This window comes from Salvelinus alpinus, chromosome 7 (genome assembly GCF_045679555.1).
Source record: "Salvelinus alpinus chromosome 7, SLU_Salpinus.1, whole genome shotgun sequence".
NCBI lineage: Eukaryota > Metazoa > Chordata > Actinopteri > Salmoniformes > Salmonidae > Salvelinus > Salvelinus alpinus.
The window spans coordinates 17,741,607-17,761,968 of NC_092092.1; the positions used below are offsets into that span (position 1 = coordinate 17,741,607).

Sequence of the window (20,362 nt, forward strand, 5' to 3'; positions counted from 1 at the left end):
TCATGGAATGTGAAAGGAGTTAACTAACCTGCTAAAATGTCCCATCTTTAGCATCCAGCGTGGGACAAAAACCTTTCTATCAATGGTGACTGCCACATTTAGAGCTTTTAACAGGTTCCAAGTTTGGGAAATGGTTTACATAATAGCTTTGAAATGATAGTTTTCAATCTCATCTTTGTAGAAGCTAGATTCATATATCATATATATTTTCTCTTAATACTACTTAAATTATTTGATATATTCATTAAATAATGAATCGATTTAGGGTAAAATATAAACACGTTTTCATTTTCTTCCATAATTGTCATTATCTCAATGAAAAAGACATGGTGTACAAACAATTTATTTATGAAACAAGATAATTTCTTTTAAGTGATAGACTAACAAAAAATGGTTTGTAGACAATGTAGATCTAACAACAAAGGAAAAGCTGAAAAATTGACATTTATGCATTGCAAAATCCCTCACAAAATACAACAAAGCTAGTTACTAACTATGAAAAACAAAAATCGACAACAATTAACGCTATACAGACTAACAACAACCAAAAAGCTATACATTGCAAATATCCTTGATCCATATAAGTCAACCAAAAGTTACAAGAAACCTTTTTACTAGATTTTTGATAGATTCTAGAATGGCCTTCATCTGGTTACATTTTTCACTCATTCAAAGCAGAACGTTCTTTCCTCATCCATCTGTGAACAACACATTACATTTACATGAAGTCAAATGCTCCCTGTCACACCAGGCATACACACTCAAACCTCAGACCATCAGTTGTCAAGGTCAAGGATGCTGTGAACTGTTAACATAATAATCACTGTTGCTCTCTCACACGTACTACTACTACATCTAACCCCATACATGACACTCTTACCATTACATCAATGTTTCACTCTTACATCATCTTCACTTCCTCAACACTTAAGGCTGTGTTCCAATGTCCATACTAGCTTAGAATGCATGCACAACATACTATTGCTTCATTGTAAGGGGTATGCTAGAGGGATATTGGAATAGAGTGGTACAACTAACCCAAACTATGGCTACTACAACTTCTTCTCTTAAAACCACTGCATTGTTTTGTATATTTTATCTGAGTGATTATAGGGCCTATCTTGATCATTTGGCTAACATATCCATCAAGTACACTGAACAAAAATATAAACGCAAAATGTAAAGTGTTGGTCCCATGTTTCATGAGCTGAAATAAAAGGTCCCAGAAACTTTTCATATGCACAAAATGCATATTTCTCTCAAATTGTGTGCACAAATTTGTTTATATCCCTGTTAGTGAGCATTTCTCCTATGCCAAGATAATTCATCCACCTGACAGGTGTGGCATATCAAGAAGCTGATTAAACAGCATGTTCATTACACAGATGCTGGGGACTGGGGACAATAAAAGGTGTGTCAAAAAGATGTGTCAAGTTTTTGAGAGAGTGTGCAGTTGGGATGCTGACTGCAGAAATGTCCACCAGAGCTGTTGCCAGAGAATTGAATGTTAATTTCTCTACCGTAAGCCACCTCCAACGTAATTTTAGAGAATTTGGCAGCATGTCGAACCGGCCTCACAACCGCAGACAACGTGTATGGCGTTGTGTGGGCGAGCGGTTTGCTGATGCCAACATTGTGAACAGAGTGCCCCATGGTGGTGGCGTTATGTTACAGGCAGGCATAAGCTACGGACAACGAACACAATTGCATTTTGTCGATGGCAATTTGAATGCACAAAGATACTGTGACAAGATCCTGAGGCCCACTGTGAGGCCCATTTTTTTAAGGTATCTTTGACCAACAGATGCATATCTGTATTCCCAGTCATGTGGAATCCATAGATTAGGGTCTAATGAATTTATTTTAATGAACTGATTTTCTCATATGAACTGTAACTCAGTAAAATCAATAAAATTGTTGCATGTTGTGTTTATTAAATTTTTTGTTCAGTATAACACATGGCATAACACTGCATAGTACACAAAGTTTGTGATAGTGTATTTTTATCTTGATGTTTGATAAATTTTGATGTTGATATCCAACAATCTTCAATTGTGAAATTTCGTCAGTGTAAACAAATAAATAAATTATTTACAATCTCTAACAAAAAAGCAAACAAACAAAACAAACAAACCAGCAAGACATAAACTCGTGATAATAATTTACAGAAGAAATTATAATACAAACTTAGTATTAAACATCTTCATCCCAAAGTACTTTAAAATGCTATAAGACGGTCTCACGGTCAACCTTTTTAGAGTTTGACAAACACTTTAAATGAGCAACTGAAGACCCTTTTAACAAAACTGCATTCCGGGTGGTATAAGAAACAATACAAAAAATAAGAACTTTGTTCAAGTTAGCGACGTACATCAGTGTGCTTTGGTATTGATTAAGAGTTTGGTGGATATTTGGCAGTTAATATTAAAATTGATCCAATTTTTCACTGCAGGGCTGAAACTGCTGAGGTCAGTACAGAGACCTTTAGTTGCTAAGCAACCTAGACGCCTTTATTGTACATTGTACTTAGTCTCAAGTTGATCTCTTTTCCAGCACAAACAATATCAATATTTATCGAGTAACAATAATTTTATATTTACTTTTGTTAATGTAAAGCTGTAGAAAGTTTGGAAGAAATCGGAGTAAAGCACATAAGTGGTTGTACAAATAATCCCTATAATATGTTGTCAACATCGGTTACTTAGTTTTTATCATTGCCAAGACCTTTTTCATTTGTCCACAAGGCCTTTTTCATTTGTCATCGGTTGTCATTTCTCAAGGATATGTCTTTTCACATAAGGCACTCAGAAAAACTGGAAAAGGCCTCGGCTGCCTCTTCAATGGAAAGTTAGAGGCAAAAATACTTTGGTCGGGCGAAGCTGAAGCTCCATTTCATTGGTTGAAATGATGAACGAATCAGAAAAAGGCTGATGATCAGGTTATGAGGTTTAGTGTCTTTAGCCATTTGAAGTTTTCACATCCAACGCTGTTCAGTTATCTAGAGAAAATAGGAGAAAATGTATGATTATTTATTCAAGCACATTTATAACAAAAAAGCTAAGGAATAACAGCATATCCAGAGTCATACAGTATATAGAGTAATCTATACAGCCGTATACATACACAATATGGTATGGAAATATAGCCAACAATACAGCAACCGGTGGAGCATTGTGTTTATCATACAGTAAAGCGTGAACAAGCAATATTCTCGTATTTGAGATCAAAGTAGCACCTGAAACCCTTTTAGACCACACACCAGACCCCTCACACAGTGTCACACACACACACAGTGACGAACACACACACACCGAACAATCTGAACCACACAACCACACACATACAGTATGCACACAACATAGTCTAAGGGCTCTATTACATCCATATAGCCGATATTCAGCATTACAGTGTGATTTAAATTGAAAGGCAATGTTCCCGCATCAGCGCATATTTCTATTGCGTAACCTGCAACGCTTCAGCGATCCAGACTGAATAGAGCCCTAAGTGTCTCGGTCATTGGAACCAGGCAAGGTGACGAGCAGAAACAAAAGCGTGACTTCTGTTTGTCTTTAAAAAAAAGAATTATACAGCCGACACAAAACAGATACCCCTTTATGATTGTTACCTGATGGACAACACAGTTGGAAACTCCAGCTTATCTGAGTATTGGAAAAGATTTTGAAGGTTTTAAAAACACTTTTTTTTACCCCTTCATCTGCATTTTGTCTCCCAAAAAAGAGAGATCTCTTCCACAATTACCAACCAACCATTATTTTCACAAACCATGGACTGTACTAGCCTGGTCCCAGATCTGTTTGTGCCATCTTGCCAACGCCTATGGTCATTGGCGTGACACCATAGGAGTTAGCAAGACAGCACAAACAGATCTGGGACCAGGCTAGAACGGTGTTGCTAGCGACATGACTCACCTCTACACTCATATTTGAGATCAGAGAAGAAGACCAGTTCCTGGGAGAAGACAAACAGGCCTAACCGTCCTCCAGCAAACGTCTTGTCGTACACTGGTCCTGAGTCTGCCAAGATCTGTTTCCCTTCATAGACCACAACCCTACAAAACACAACAAGACAATACATGAATGATTGAAACTGAGTAGAGTGCTGGAGTGCTGTACATTTGGACAAAGCACACTATGGACAAAACACCCTAGTTAACAGCTTAACCTATAGTATATTATCATAAAAAGTATTTTCAGACTGTTACTGAGGAAAGTGCGATGGGTGTGATTGGCTGGATTCAATCCCGGGTCTCCTACATACCACGAGACTGTGTTAGCCCACTGAGCTAAAGCATAGGCATTAGGCTAGACCTGCTCACCTGATGAATCCAGTCTTGGGTCTGTGGATGAGGTGCCACCTGTAGGCTGTGTAATCCTTCCAGCCAATGTTCTTTGGGTCGTGCCACAGAGTGCGCACCTGTGGACAACAGATGAGGAAACATTTTCATTATAGAAGATCTATGATTTATGATTACTTTATAAATTCGACTGGCTGATTGAAAGATTGCTTAATATAGGGTGTGGCTAAACCAGAGAAACCATATGATTTTTTTGCCTCTACGAAATTATATATTGGATCTTAGCATACCTGATTTTTTGTGTTGCCTGTGTGCCACAGGGCGTTTCTCAGGTTCTCCCCTGTGCCCGTAGTTGAGTTGACCACCTTGAGAGAGACACCAGAGATACCGAAGGCCTTGGAGGGTTTGTCTTCCCAGTAGGTCTGAGTGATCTGCTTCCACATCACCACGTAGAAGCGGCCGCTCGACTGGTAGCCGAACACAAAGCCAGCATAGTCGTCATCCCGGTCCGTGTTCACGTAGAACGTACCACTGAAGTCCACCGCGTTGAACTCATCAAAGCCTAGGATGGTGGAACAGAAAAAGTGAACACCTAGGATGGTTGGTGGGACACATACATTTGAATAATACTTCTGCTCCTCATGATATTTATAGATCATGGAAATAGTTGGACATCTTGCATATGGTAACATATCAGATCTAAATTATCATACAACTGTATAGGGTTGCAAATCTCCTAAAATCCAGATTGCGGATTTCTGGAATCAGGAGGGAATAAGCTGGGAGGGAATCTGGGATTTCTGAAAAATCTGGCAAAAGGGAAAGTTTATTGAATTTTGCTACCCTACAAGGGAATATATGAAAGTATCTGAGGTGAGGTTGTCCTGCTCTACTCGCCCACTGCGATGACAGGGTCAGAGTTGACATTCTGCACATCTCTAAACTGTAGTGAATTAAATACCTCTAATCTATCGCTAATATTTCTCTCTCTTTTACGGCAGTATAGGGACTACATATTGAGGTTATATCCTACTCACCAACAGCGATGCCAGGGTCAGAGTTGACGGTCTGTACCAGCTCCTTGCCCTGATGCCTAACCACCCAGTTGGGGTCGATCTGCGTGGTTCCCTTGGGGTCCAGGTGAACCATCTGAAACTTCCGGAAGTTTGTGACGCTGACGGCATTGTTCTCAGGACACACGTCAAGGAAGTCCGGGATGTTGTCGTTGTCAAAGTCGTCTTTGCAGGCGTCGCCTCTACCGTCGCCTGTTGATAGAAGAATGGAAGATGCTGGGTTAAAATACAGAGGCCTATTGTGAGAACTTTGACAAAGACTATTTTCTTAGTTTTTTTTATTTAACCAGGCAAGCCAGTTAAGAACAAATTCTTATTTACAATGACGGCCTACACCGGCCAAAGCCGGAAGACGATGGGCCAATTGTACACCGCCCTATGGGACACCCAATCACGGCCAGTTGGAATACAGCCTGGATTCGAACCAGGGTGTCTGTAGTGACGCCTAAAGCACTGAGATGCAGTGCCTTAGACCACTGTGTCACTTGCTGCGCCGAAACGTGTCACCTTTTTTTAATGAATAAAAGAGCACCATGAATTCATAATATATGGTTGTTGCTCTCCTATTCCTTTTTAATGGAACGATTGGTGAAAAATATCCATGGCGACTACAGTAGGCCTATATAACTCCCTAGTCTCTCCACACTAGCAATAATGTTGCAACATTCCTACCCCAGGGAAGGCAGACGTTTCACTCACTCTACCAAGGTTTCATAAAAAGAATCGCAAGAATTGCAATTCCTGTAGATTTTAATATGTCCGCCAAGTCCAATAAGGAGTCTCAGCCATCTGCATGCCGTGACAACTTCTACTGAAACATGTAACTATCTCAGAGGCCATAGTCTATTAGAAACAGACTCATAATACAGAGCAAAGGGAAGTTGCCAGCGAGCTGTAAAGCCTGTTTTCTCCACTTTCTCCTCGACTCTTCTGTAATTGCACAGGGGGCTGACTTGATTCTATCAAATAAACACCTTCTGATGAGGCGTTAAGAGGGTTAAGGGATCTGGCTCTAGGGTTTGTATTTGAGAAGTATCTCATTCTCTTTCTCCCTCTCTCTTTCTCCATCGCTCTCTCTCTCGCTCTCTAGTTCCCTCTCTCTCTCTCCCTCTCTCTCTCTCCCTCTCTCTCTCTCCCTCTGTCTTCCCTACCTCTCCCCGTCTCCACACAGCCTGCTTCTAGTTAAAGCCAGTTACACAAACTTCAGGTAACCCTGCATGATGAAATTGAAATTGGGCACTGTGGATTAGCACAGATGCCCCCTTCGGAAATAAAACTTCATGGCCTGGCGGCTGGGTGGCTGGCGGATGATGCCCTCATGGGTTCCGCACAATAAAGTCACACGCTAATGACGTCATCAACCCTAACCCAGAAACACCCCTTTTTGTTAACTCCTTAATGTCTGACCCATCATACTTGCACAATAAAACTGCGGGAGCATTCAACAATTCAACAGTGTACAGATATCTGTATTTCTTTCATCAGTTGACTTTTTGTACCCTACACCTGCAAGTTCCTGGATGTGTGTACAATACTTCTAAACTGCCCACCATACTTCACATTTTGTAGAGAGAGAGAGGGAACTGGAACAAGGCATATTGAACTGTAAATATATGAATGAAAAGGTGGTTAAGAGGTAAAAGACACCCCATGTGTTTTTTATGGTGGGCAGATGCAGAAAAACGGTATTCCGATATCATACACAACCGCTGTTATAGTAGTAGCTATAGTTTACAGGACAATGGGACATGGCATGTTGACCTATATCTATAAAGATGAGTGTAAAAAGGAGGGTGGACAGGTGCAGGGAAGCCTCAACGGAAGATTTCTGTATCACAAGCAAGCCTCTGTGTGATGTTAGATAGTATCTATGGTAGTGTATACAGGGCTATTACAGAAGTCACAAATCAACCTACTGGATACTAATTCCTCCTCAGGCAGCTACAGTTATAGCATTCTTCACGGGCGTGAGGGTATTTAACATGCTGATGCATGGTGTGTGTATGTCTGTGTGTGTGTGTTGTCCCCCTTACCATCAGAGTCCAGTTGATCTTTGTTGGGTGTCAATCTACAGTTGTCCCTATCGTCAGGGATACCGTCATTGTCATCGTCGAAGTCACAGGCGTCCCCCTTGCCGTCCTTATCGTGGTCTGCCTGGTTGGAGTTGGCGACGTAAGGACAGTTGTCCAGGTTATTCTGGTGACCGTCTTCATCGATATCCTGGTTGTTGTCACACTGGTCTCCTACAAGATCATTGTCTGTGTCAGCCTGTTAAAGAGGAGAGGAGAGGACAGGACAGGAGTGTTACAGTGGCCAGTATGATAAAAAAAATCAAACATTTTCCAGAACTTTTCCAAATGTTTTCCAGACATCCCAGTTGCAAGATTCCCAGAGTGAGGAATAAGAAGGGTCATCCAAATCCTCCAACTGGGAATGTCTGGAAATCCTGGGAATTTGGGGAGCGTTTCTGGAATTTTGCAACCCTGATAGCGATGATGTCGTTTTTGTAATTACACAAAAGGCAAAGTGACTGTTCTTTATTCCCACCTGGTCAGGGTTGTGTAGCAGAGGACAGTTGTCACACTGGTCACCGACTCCATCCATGTCAGTGTCCTTCTGGTCATTGTTGTATAAGTACGGGCAGTTGTCTTGCTCGTTTAGGATTTCTAAAGGAAAAGGGAAATGGACATTAAACAACATGCAGCGGTAATATCATGTGTGCAGGACATATCTGTAGTCATAATCCTAGATATTTGCTTGCCTGTGCTTGCATGTGGCATTTCACGTTCCGTGCCATAGAAGTAGCTAATGCTAATCAATCACTTCATAGTTGAGGGCACAAAGATTAATCGCAAATCCGTGCCAGCTAGTCATTCCTTTGCATGATTTACTATCCTGCAATAATCCATAAAATATATTCTGAGTATCCATTAAGATTTTTTTTTTTAAATGTCATGACTAGTTCAGAGCCAACTACTGTCAATAGCAATACAAATGAATGACTTTTAAATGATATATTACACAGAATATAAAAGTTATAAGAGTTGAAGGAGCCTTTCCCTGTTCTCATTTAATATCACTATAATACAGCAATGTATCATGTTTAGTAACATGGTAAGAAAAGGCGGGTACCATCTCCATCAATGTCGACAGCACAGGCGTCACCTTCCCCGTTGTGGTCGGTGTCGATCTGGGCAGGGTTGTGTTCGTAGGGGCAGTTGTCACAACGATCCCCCACATCATCCTTATCAAAGTCAAACTGTCTGGGGTTGTACATTAGAGGACAGTTGTCCTGAGGAGAGAGAGAGCATCAAGTCAAACTGTCTGGGGTTGTACAGAAGAGGACAGTTGTCCTGAAGAGAGAGAGAGAGAGAGAGAGAGAGAGAGAGAGAGAGAGAGAGAGAGAGAGAGAGAGAGAGAGAGAGAGAGAGAGAGTGAGAGTGAGAGAGAGAGATAGAGAGAGAGATAGCATCAAGTCAAACTGTCTGGGGTTGTACAGGAGAGGACAGTTGTCCTGAGGAGAGAGAGCAGCGAAATGGGAATGATTAGAGCGTCCGTTTTCTTGGAGAGGGCATTTGATTCCCTATTGAATTCATCTAAATACCCTGATGAAGGCATTTGCAGAAAAATGTGTTGGTTTTAACAATCAAACATTGACCTTTGAAGCAAACTTCCATTGTCATACACTCTTAGAATAAAGGGTTCCAAAACGATTCTTCGGCTGTCACCAAAGGATAACTATTTTGGTTCCAGGTAGAACCCTTTTTGGTCCCAGATAGAATCCTTTTTGGTTCTAGATTGTACCTTTTTTTTCTAAGACTGTAGGAAGAGTTAATTCATCTTTTCATCCATCATCCATTTAACACATTTGCCTTATAAAAGGTATCTTACTCTTTCATCCACGATTCCATCGTTGTCATCATCCTGGTCACAAGCGTCTCCCTGACCGTCTTTGTCAAAATCTTCCTGTCCAGAGTTAGGCAGGTTGGGGCAGTTATCCTGTTAAATGTTGATAAATAAATGGAAACAGTTTTAGAAATAGCCACAGGAAGAAAAATGTCAAAGATTGTCATACCGTAAGATTAGAAAATGTGGAAAATCTGCAGGTCTATTATTGAGGATAAAAGTTATTAGGACAGTTTCCTGGACTTAATAAGATTTAGCCTAGTCCTGGACTAAAGCGTATGCTCAATTGAGAATCTCAATTGAAAGTCCTTTTTATTCCAGGAAGGTCTAGACTTAAAAATGCACTCCACAATCTTAAGCACAAGAAATGTGTAACATATTGCACGAATTGGATTGGTAACATATCACACCAAATGGATGACGTAGTACACAAAAACAGGGACCAGTTTTGGCTCGTGAGCACCACTTTCAAAACTACTGGCTGAAATGATACAACAGTTCAAGAGTGCATCTTTAATTGGGTACTAGAGACTAGGCTTACTCTGGATCCAGGAAAGTGGCCCACAGAGAACATAAAGTGAGAGCCTGTTACCTTTTTGCAGTGATAGGTGGCGTTGGCACCACACACCAGGTTCTGATTAGGCCATCCATCCAGGTCTGAGTCCTCTCCACAGATGAAGCCATCACCAGCGTAGCCGATCCTGCACTCACACTTGTACATGGGTTCACTAAAGTGGCTGATGTAGATACACTCTGAGGACCGGTGACAGTTGTGGGTCTTGTCTTTGCAGGGGTTCTCTGGCTCGCAGACCTGGAGAGCGAGAGAGCGAGAGAGCGAGAGAGCGAGAGAGAGAGAGAGAGAGAGAGAGAGAGAGAGAGAGAGAGAGAGAGAGAGAGAGAGAGAGAGGGTGAGATCTTTCAAAGAGAGTCAGGTAGACATTAATATGGTATATTTTCATTTCCTAAGGAAGAGCATGATAAACGTTCAGTAAATCAGTGAGTCTCATTTCTTGGGGTGAAGTGTATTCTCAGATGTCATGTTATGTTCTGTCATGTCATGTCCCCTGCTCTGCCATGAACCCTGTGGATTCTGCTACAGTGTTTTATGTAGCTACGGCAAGAGAATCAAAGACAACACTGTTGTATCTCTATTGCTACAGATGTCCATCATTAGGAAGTGTCACGCCCTGGCCTTAGTTATCTTTGTTTTCTTTATTATTTTGGTTAGGTCAGGATGTGACATGGGGGATTTATGTGTTTCGTCTTGTCTAGGGGTTTTGTATGTTTATGGGGTGTTTCTAGTCTAGGTGTTTGTATGTCTATGGTTGCCTAGATTGGTTCTCAATTAGAGGCAGCTGTTTATCATTGTCTCTGATTGGGAACCATATTTAGGCAGCCATATTTTTTAGGGATTTCGTGGGTTATTGTCTATGTATTGGTTGCTTGTGTCTGCACTTTATATATATAGCTTCACGTTCGTTTTGTTGTTTTGATTAGTTTGTTTAAGTGTTCTTCGTTTCGTGTTAAATAAATAGAAGAATGTATTCGTATCACGCTGCGCCTTGGTCCTTCTCTCTTCCTCCATACGACGAATGTGACAGGAAGTGATTTGATGCCACTCCGTGAGCTCATATGGTACAACGTTACGTGATGATCAATAACAAGGCCTTTCTTTTTTTCATCAGCTCTGGGAAACAGATGAGACAATGAGACAATTCCCCTTTCCCCTTTCCTCAAATAAATTTGTACGATGTTGGCCTAGGATCAGAGCCAGTACAGTTTTTAAAAGCCAGTGACAAAGCAATGATTCACGAGGTCTGTTATGCAATGTTAGGGTAGAACAGCAGATCTAGGTTCAAATACTATTTGAGATCTTTCAAATACTTTATCCTGTAGTTTTTTTACTATTCCATTGGTTTCATTGTGCCAGGCAAGCTCAATCAAGTCCAGATAAAGTATTGCAAATTATTTTAAATAGTATTTGAACCCAGGTCTATTGGATAGTGGAGTGATGATTATACTTTCCAACAACAAATCTGTGTGTGAACTCAATTATCATGGTTTCAAAGCAGAAACAATGTATGTATGCCAAAACAGATGTTGTCAATTCTATGTCTATCCCACATTGGTTCGACGTAATTTCAGAAACAACGTTGATTCAACCAGTGTGTGACCCCTGGGAAATAGCTATTGACATGACAGTGCTGCATTAAACAGTAATACATGTGTTGCTAGAGTGGAAACGTAGATAACAACACAAACAACAACATCAGAGAGACATACACATCACTTTATAGTTCTCATCCCAGCTAAGACCTCCACTCATACTGTAACACCAAGCACAGGTGAACTATGAAGAGAGAAGTATAGCAGATGTTTGCTATTATATATATATATATATATATATATATATATTACAGCTTAATAACATTCTCCCTCTCTCTCTCCTTATACAGGGTCAAGGTGTGCTATGTTCATGCATAGTGGCCCAGAGTCCACCCTTGCAGCAGAGTGTACACTCATTCTAAAAACGCGGGCCACTAATAAATCACTGATGATGGGCGATTAGGCCTGGCTCACAGTTGGCGAGGTGTTCGATGGGGTCATGGCTCTGTACAGGCCAGTTAAGTTCTTCCACATCGATCTCGACAAACCATTTCTGTATGGACCTCGTTTTGTGCACATTGTCATGCTGAAACAGGAAAGGGCCTTCCCCGAACTGTTGCCACAAAGTTGGAAGCACAGAATCGCACAGAATCGTCTAGAATGTAATTGTATACTGTAGTGTTAATATTTCCCTTCACTGGAACTAAGGGGCCTAGCCCGAACCATGAAAAACAGCCCCAGACCATTATTCCTCCTCCACCAAACTTTACTGTTGGCATTTGGGCAGGTGGTGTTCTCCTGGCATCCACCAAACCCAGAATGTCCTTCGGACTGCTGGTGGTGAAGCATGATTCATCACTCCAGAGAACGTATTTCCACTGCTCCAGAGTCCAATGGCGGCGAGCTTTACACCACTCCAGCTGAAGCTTGGCATTGCGCATGGTGATCTTAGGCTTGTATGCAGCGGTTTGGCCATGGAAACCCATTTCATGAAGCTCCCAACGAACAGTTCTGCTGCTGAAATTGATTCCAAAGGCAGTTTGGAACTCGGTAGTGATTGTTGCAACCGAGGACAGGCAATTGTTCTAGCACGTCAGCACTTGGCGGTCCCATTCTGTGAGCTTATGTGGCCTACCACCTTGTGGCTGAACCATTGTTGCTCCTAGACGTTTCCACTTCACAATAACACCACTTACAGTTGACCAGGGCAGCTCTAGCAAGACAGAAATTTGATGAACTGACTCGTTGGAAAGGTGGCATCCTATGACGGTGCCACGTTGAAAGTCACTAAGTTCTTCAGTAAGGCCATTCTACTGCCAATGTTTGTCTATGGAGATTGGATGGCTGTGCGCTCAATTTTATACACCTGTCAGCAATGGTGTAAATGCAGTCTAAATAATACACTAGACCTAAAGCCGATGTTGAGTGACACAGACGTACCTGCTTGTTCTTCTTGGCAGCTTCCACCCCCATGCCGAAGGGCTGCGTTCCCTTGTAGCGGGGTGGGCAGGACAGACAGTGGAACCCTGGGTCTGTGTTGATGCAACGCGATGCTCCACCAGCTTTAAAGCATATGTCAGACACCATGTCACACTGAGGAGGAAGAGGAGCAGATCAAATCAATCAGAGAGCAGAGACCATGTCACACTGAGGAGGAAGAGGAGCAGATCAAATCAATCAGAGAGCAGAGACCATGTCACGATGAGGAGGAAGAGGAGCAGATCAAATCAATCAGAGAGCAGAGACCATGTCACACTGAGGAGGAAGAGGAGCAGATCAAATCAATCAGAGAGCAGAGACCATGTCACGATGAGGAGGAAGAGGAGCAGATCAAATCAATCAGAGAGCAGAGACCATGTCACGATGAGGAGGAAGAGGAGCAGATCAAATCAATCAGAGAGCAGAGACCATGTCACACTGAGGAGGAAGAGGAGCAGATCAAATCAATCAGAGAGCAGAGACCATGTCACACTGAGGAGGAAGAGGAGCAGATCAAATCAGTCAATCAGAGAGCAGACACCATGTCACACTGAGGAGGAAGAGGAGCAGATCAAATCAGTCAATCAGAGAACAGACACCATGTTACACTGAGGAGGAAGAGGATCAGAAGTAGATTATATTAAATTGATCAATCATAAAATCAATCAAATAAATTGATCTATCAGAGACCATGTGACAGAGTGGCGGAAGAGGATCAGAATGAGATGATATTCAATTGATCAATAATAAAATCAATCAAATTGATCGATCAGGGAACATGTGACACTGTGGCGGAAGAGGATCAGAATGAGATGTAGATTCTAAGTAGGGTAATAGGTCATGAATATGAATGAGTAATGGAAGATCCTAAGGTAATGGTTAGGCATAGCCTGGGGATGAAAATGTATTTAGGGCTAAGGTTAAGGTTAGGGTTAACCATTAGTTAGTGGGTTAACCAAGTATCTGACTTGTGTAACATGCTTCTTTAACCAAAAATTACCTCGTTGACGTCTTCGCAGTGGGTTCCATTGCCGCGGAAACCGAGAGGGCATGGCCCACACTCCCAGGATCCGTCGGGGGCACTGTTACAGTCCACTCCTCCGAAGCATGGGTTAGACAGACAACCGTCTGACAGGGAACAATAACGCATTGGTTAGAAAAGAGTTTTAACAGAGTTAGAAAATAGTTCGAACTTAAGCAACCGTGTGAAGGGAAGCAATTCTCCATAGTTTGTTGGCGACTGGTTAGGAAGAGAACCAGGACATGCCTAATGCAGCTACGTTTGGACATTTGTGTATTGGTTTATTTAGAATATTGACATTCAGCTTCCCCAGGTTGTTCAGGTGGTTCACATCAGGTTGCTCTCTTCATTTCTCTCACAGTTAACAGGTTTCAGTGCTTTCAAAGCTTGTTGCCCAAACACAATGTGCCTTCTACAAAGAGGCAAAACACATCCTTCCAGACTTTGTTATCAGCACAAATATTTGACAAAAATTTGCCTGGAGGCCATTCTCAGAGCACTTATCACAGGAATGTTGAAATTAGAAATAATAACTCAACTGGAATGCAAGGATGAACTGGAATAACTCAAAGGGAGTGAGGGAAGGTTAAAATGACTCAAAGGGAGTGAGGGAAGGTTAAAATGACTCAAAGGGAAAGAGAGAAAGGGATGAGGGGTTGGGTCAGAGGTGCTGAATGGGACACACAAACACACACACTCACCGATAGGGCATTCTTGTTTGTTGCAGGCATCCCTGTCGTTGGTCTCCCCGGGGCACTTCTTGCCTCCGTACTGGGGTTTGGGGCTGTTACAGACACGGGTCCGACCCTTAAATCCACCCCCACAGGTTGCCGAGCAGATCGCCCAAGGCGACCATGGTCCCCAACCACCGTCAACTGCACATGGACAACAAATAAACAGTTCGTAGACCATCACAATGTTTGTTGATCTCTTAGATCACAATGGGGGCTAGTCTTCCTAGAGGATGTTTTACAACTTTACATGACTGTCTTATCAAGTCTCTTTTACTGTAAGAAGTGTAGCAAATAATTACAGTAGTAGTTGTAGGCCTACAGTCATACACAGGAAATACGCAACCACTTTGCATCCATTCTGTAGTGGCCAGTGCACTCTCAGGACTGTGTGGACAGATGACCTAAGTAGGGCACATGTCGATTTGATTTGAGCTTGACGTTTTAGGAAAGACAGACACATAGCACTGTTAGCATGTGAACGGTGCCCCTTCTATACGAGTGGGTAGAGGTGTAAAACTCTTCTACTTCTCCCTGTTTGTAAATCCAAGTAAGTCGGTATGAATCAGACCAAAATACTTGTTCAAACTACTTTATACTGGGTTCAAACAGTATTTGATATCTTTCAAAAGAAAGAGTCTAGCTCAATCAATGTAGAGCTAAATTATTTGAAAGACAGCTAAAATGTTGAACCCAGGTCTGGTATGGACATTGTGTCTATAGTCTCGCTTTGACAGACTGGTTGCTTCCCAGGATGCAGGATTTCCAAGACAACATTGTATGTGTTGTCCCGCTTGGACCACCATACTCACTGGGACAGGGCTTGGCCTCACAGCGCTGTGTCTCTCTCCCCTGGCCCTCACAGTCCTTGCCCCCCAGTTGTGGTGTGGGTGCGTTGCAGTGGCGTATCCTGGTGATCTGGCCCTCACCACACGTCACTGAGCATGATGACCAGGGAGACCACAGGCTCCACCCACCGTTCTGACGAACTGAACACACACAGTCAAGTCAGAGTATAGGGAAAAGACATACATGTGTAATATATTCAGATTAAAAAGGTCTTTATTATCGTATTGCTGGGTAATTTGGTTGCAGTATACTGGGTACTAGTGAGTCAGTGCAGGGTAGAACACCCTTTAGGGCTAATGGGATGGACACACCCTCCACAACCCTGCACGGGATCTATTTCCCATAACAAACAGACAGACAGACAGACAGACAGACAGACAGACAGACAGACAGACAGACAGACAGACAGACAGACAGACAGACAGACAGACAGACAGACAGACAGACAGACAGACAGAGAAAGAGAAAGAGAAAGAGAAAGAGAAAGAGAAAGAGAAAGAGAAAAAGAGAGAAAGAGAGACAGACAGAGAAAGAGAGAAAGAGAGACAGACAGAGAAAGAGAGAGACAGAGAAAGAGAGAGACAGAGAAAGAGAGACAAACAAAGACAAGTCACAGGGTTTTGAGCCAGAGAGGGATGAGGTCTCTGTCCATCCATCTCCACCCTAGCAGAGCAGCGCTCCTCTATATTTCTATTCAGTCACTCTGTCTCCTGTTCTATCATTACACAGCTGCTTCTACTGACATACATACTCACGTGCACGTGCACACACACACAAACACACACACACTCTCACATAGCAACTGCAGGAAAATATTGTTTTTATGTTGTTGTAGCAATACCTTTTAGGTGGAGGCCCGAAGCTGAAAATTGTGAAGTTGATCGATCCCTGTCATCATTCATCATTCTTATGATGACTATAACATTTGTTGGCACCTTCAATTCTTGCACATTTTCTCATAGAAAATATATTTCAACACTATCTGCTCAGGAAAATTTGCTGAACTGCTAAATTTGGAACCAATCAGAACTCCTGTACATACCCCTCGTGACGAATGCAGCCAACGGCCTGCTTCTATCTACGATGTAAACACAGACTCTTGTGAAAACATGAGCTGCTGTCTGATGAAGAGGAACAGATATAGCTAGCTAGCTTCCAAAGACTGAAATAAGATAAATATGTGTTTTCGAGTACCCTTGAAATATGCAGCATGCAATACGAATTGTCTTGATTGTACGAAGAGGTAACTCTGTTGACCATTAAACCAATTTATTGAAAGCTAGCCAATGTTACAGTAAATAACAATTTTTGTGTATCATTAGCTACTGTATCTCTCTGTCAGTTAACAATTTTTTTTTAACCATGTTTTGGCACGATTGTGTCTAATTTCAATGTAACTAGCTGCAGGGTTAAAGAAACATTCAACACCCCAATAAAAGGGTGGGTGTGTGTGTCATGTATGCTAGAATAGAGGTTTAAAAAACGACAGCTGCATACACATATTAGCCAATAAATACGGCATAACCTACACATATAGGACACCTTGCAATACAATTTTCTCTAAAAACACAATGTGCTCTGCAATAAGATGACCAGAGTTTTCTCAAATAGCAGCTGCCCAACATCACGTTGGATGCATTGGAACATAAGATATGGAGAAGGATAAAGAGTCTGCAGGATTATAGAACAAGCAGTTGGGAAATTAATGTTTGAGGTTCAGATACTACATGTTCAGTGAATGTGAGTATATTTAGGTTGTTTAAATGATACAATTTCCTACTAACCTTCTAAAAGTTGACGGTGCCAAAATCTTGGCGCTTGGTCAATCATTATTTTAGTAACTATGACTGAGTGTGAGATACAGTTGAAGTCGGAAGTTTACATACACGTTGGAATCATTAAAACTTGTTTTTCAACCACTCCACACATTTCTAGTTAACAAACTATTGTTTTGGCAAGTCGGTTAGGACATCTACTTTGTGCATGACACAAGTCATTTTTCCAACAATTGTTTACAGACAGATTATTTCACTTATAATTCACTGTATCACAATTCCAGTGGGTCAGAAGTTTACATACACTAAGTTGACTATGCCTTTCAACAGCTTGGAAAATTCCAGAAAATGATGTCATGACTTTAGAAGCTTCTGATAGGCTAATTGACATAATTTGAGTCAATTGGAGGTGTACCTGTGGATGTATTTCAAGGCCTACCTTCAAACTCAGTGCCTCTTTTCATGGGAAAATCTAAAGAAATCAGCCAAGACCTCAGAAAATAAATTGTAGACCTCCACAAATCTGGTTCATCCTTGGGAGCAATTTCCAAATGCCTGAAGGTACAACGTTCATCTGTACAAACAATAGTACGCAAGTATAAACACCATGGGACCACACAGCTGTCATACCGCTCAGGAAGGAGATGTGTTCTGTCTCCTAGAGATGAACGTACTTTGCTGCGAAAAGTGCAAATCAATCCCAGAACAACAGCAAAGGACCTTGTGAAGATGCTGGAGGAAACAGGTACAAAAGTATCTATATCCACAGTAAACAAGTCCTAAATCGACATAATCTGAAAGGCCGCTCAGCAAGGAAGAAGCCACTGCTCAGGGGCAAGCCATAAAAAATCCAGACTACGGTTTGCAACTGCACATGGGGAGAAAGATCGTACTTTTTGGAGAAATGTCCTCTGGGCTGATGAAAGAAAATAGAACTGTTAGGCCATAATGACCATCGTTATATTTGGGCTTGCAACCCGAAGAACAACATCCCAACCGTGAAGCATGGGTGTGGCATCATGGTGTGGGGGTGCTTTGCTGAAGGAGGGACTGGTGCACTTCACAAAATAGAGGGCATCATGGGGATGGAAAATTATGTGGATATATTGAAGCAACATCTCAAGACATCAGTCAGGAAGTTAAAACTTGGTCGCAAATGAGTCTTCCAAATGGACAATGACCCCAAGCATACTTCCAAAGTTGTGGCAAAATGGCTTAAGGACAACAAAGTGAAGGTATTGGAGTGGCCATCACAAAGCCCTGACCTCAATCCCATAGAAAATTTGTGGGCAGAACTGAAAAAGTGTGTGCGAGCAAGGAGGCCTACAAACCTGACTCAGTTACACCAGCTCTGTCAGGAGGAATGGGCCAAAATTCACCCAACTTATGGGAAGCTTGTGGAAGGCTACCCGAAACGTTTGACCCAAGTTAAACAATTTAAAGGCAATGCTACCAAATACTAATTGAGTGTATGTAAACTTCTGACCCACTGGGAATGTGATGAAAGAAATAAAAGCTGAAATAAATCATTCTACTCTACTATTATTCTGACATTTCACAGTCTTAAAATAAAGTGGTGATCCTAACTGACCTAAGACAGGATATTTTTACAAGGATTAAATGTCAAGAATTGTGAAAAACTCAGTTTAAATGTATTTGGCTAAAGTGTATGTAAACTTCCGACTTCAACTGTATATTTTCCATCATGTACGTTTCATGCATATACAGTCGAACAAAGTTTCACCATTTATTGAGTACGGAGACAAATAGCAAAGGTGTCTCAGTAAGTATTTGAAGTATCTAAATATAGTGTAACCTACCAATCAATCTATATCAAGTGCCGTGGAGGGCACAATCTTATAATGTTGCAGTCCAGAAATGAGAGCTTTACTGTCTATGCCAATAGCCTGGACCTCTGAAGGACACTGTAGAACTGTCATCAACACATGATTCAGTATTCCCTTTTCTCTCTAGGAGTATTTGTGTGCCCAGGTCCTCTAGGCGTATCGAAAGGATCACACCCTGGTCACCAATGTAGCTGACCGATGTAGAGAGAGACAATTGCCTTAGCAGAATGCAATCCAAAGCTTGTGTGGTCCAGAGACGAGAACCCTACCATCTATGTCAAAAGCCTGGGCTCCTGACTGGGACAATAGAATTCTCCCCACTGCATGTTACAATAGTAAAATTATCTGTTTTTCACCTCTTAAACTGGTTCTACATTGAATGTAGTCTTTGAGATGCTCTAACAAGCATGTGTATCTGTAGTGGGTGTTCTTCAACTCCAAAATGCACTAGACTGTGTAAGACAAAACAGGCAAATGCATATGCAATCCCAATGCCTAAATAGTGTTCAAACAGCTAGTTCAAAGTGCAGTATGATGGTTCTCCTCATATGTGAGTGAATCAGCCCATGCTTGGTGAATAGCACTTGATCGATCTCTAAGAGCAGGACACAGGAGAGCTGAATAGATCATGTGAGACAAACGTGAGAGACAAGAATCAATCAAATAAATCATCACAGTAAAGAAATGTAGTTTGTGAGCTAGAAAATTAACTTACTGACAGTCTGAGGAAGGGTGCTCTGCAATCATCCTACTCCAACTATTGACAAGGATAATGTGACATTTCTTATTTGTCAGTATGAATGAAATGAGTGGGTCCTTCCTTGATGACTCTCTTAGATTTCACTACTTGTCCTATAGATTTTTGTAGTCTTCAATTATTACTGGGAATAAACTGATTGCGGAATGACATGCTAGCTAGTGATAAAGCAATCTGCTCCTGCTAGCTAGCAACATATCTACTTGTTGTAACTAGCTACTGTAGCTAACTAGCAAGCTAGCTAGATTACTAAGGTTGCTGTGTTCTAAGTTGGGAGTCATTTTACAGCTTGCATTGATGGTATCACGTTTCTCTAACTAAATAGGTACATTACAAATAAAATAAAAATACTTCACCGGATAGCAGTTTTTTGGATGGCGATCTCTCTCTAGATGTCACCAGCTTTTTACTACGTCAGATACGGATAACGTGATTGGCAGATGTGATTAGCAGAGATAGTACCATGGATAGTACACGAGTTGTGATTGGTTTACAGATTAGTA

The 20,362-nt window shown here is 41.6% G+C and overlaps 1 protein-coding gene across 3 annotated transcripts in view; it reads right to left on the reverse strand.

Moving 5' to 3' along the window:
• Positions 1–327: 327 nt before the first annotated feature.
• Positions 328–20,362, reverse strand: part of LOC139580532 (thrombospondin-2-like) — a 33,518-nt gene continuing 13,483 nt past the window's right edge. The window contains exons 10-24 of one of the 3 annotated variants that reach the window (XM_071409307.1): positions 15,444–15,620; positions 14,602–14,775; positions 13,880–14,007; positions 12,841–12,993; positions 9,887–10,105; positions 9,280–9,387; positions 8,521–8,680; positions 7,936–8,054; positions 7,422–7,656; positions 5,353–5,580; positions 4,606–4,877; positions 4,337–4,434; positions 3,930–4,069; positions 3,626–3,659; positions 328–2,998 (exon numbers count right to left, since the gene is read on the reverse strand). In XM_071409307.1, coding sequence (XP_071265408.1) covers positions 2,995–2,998; positions 3,626–3,659; positions 3,930–4,069; positions 4,337–4,434; positions 4,606–4,877; positions 5,353–5,580; positions 7,422–7,656; positions 7,936–8,054; positions 8,521–8,680; positions 9,280–9,387; positions 9,887–10,105; positions 12,841–12,993; positions 13,880–14,007; positions 14,602–14,775; positions 15,444–15,620 — 2,249 coding nt within the window. In that variant the 3' untranslated portion in view covers positions 328–2,994. Of the gene's footprint in view, positions 2,999–3,625; positions 3,660–3,929; positions 4,070–4,336; positions 4,435–4,605; positions 4,878–5,352; positions 5,581–7,421; positions 7,657–7,935; positions 8,055–8,520; positions 8,681–9,279; positions 9,388–9,886; positions 10,106–12,840; positions 12,994–13,390; positions 13,430–13,879; positions 14,008–14,601; positions 14,776–15,443; positions 15,621–20,362 lie in introns of those variants that run through there. The other 2 variants (XM_071409308.1, XM_071409309.1) reach the window with 2 other exon arrangements.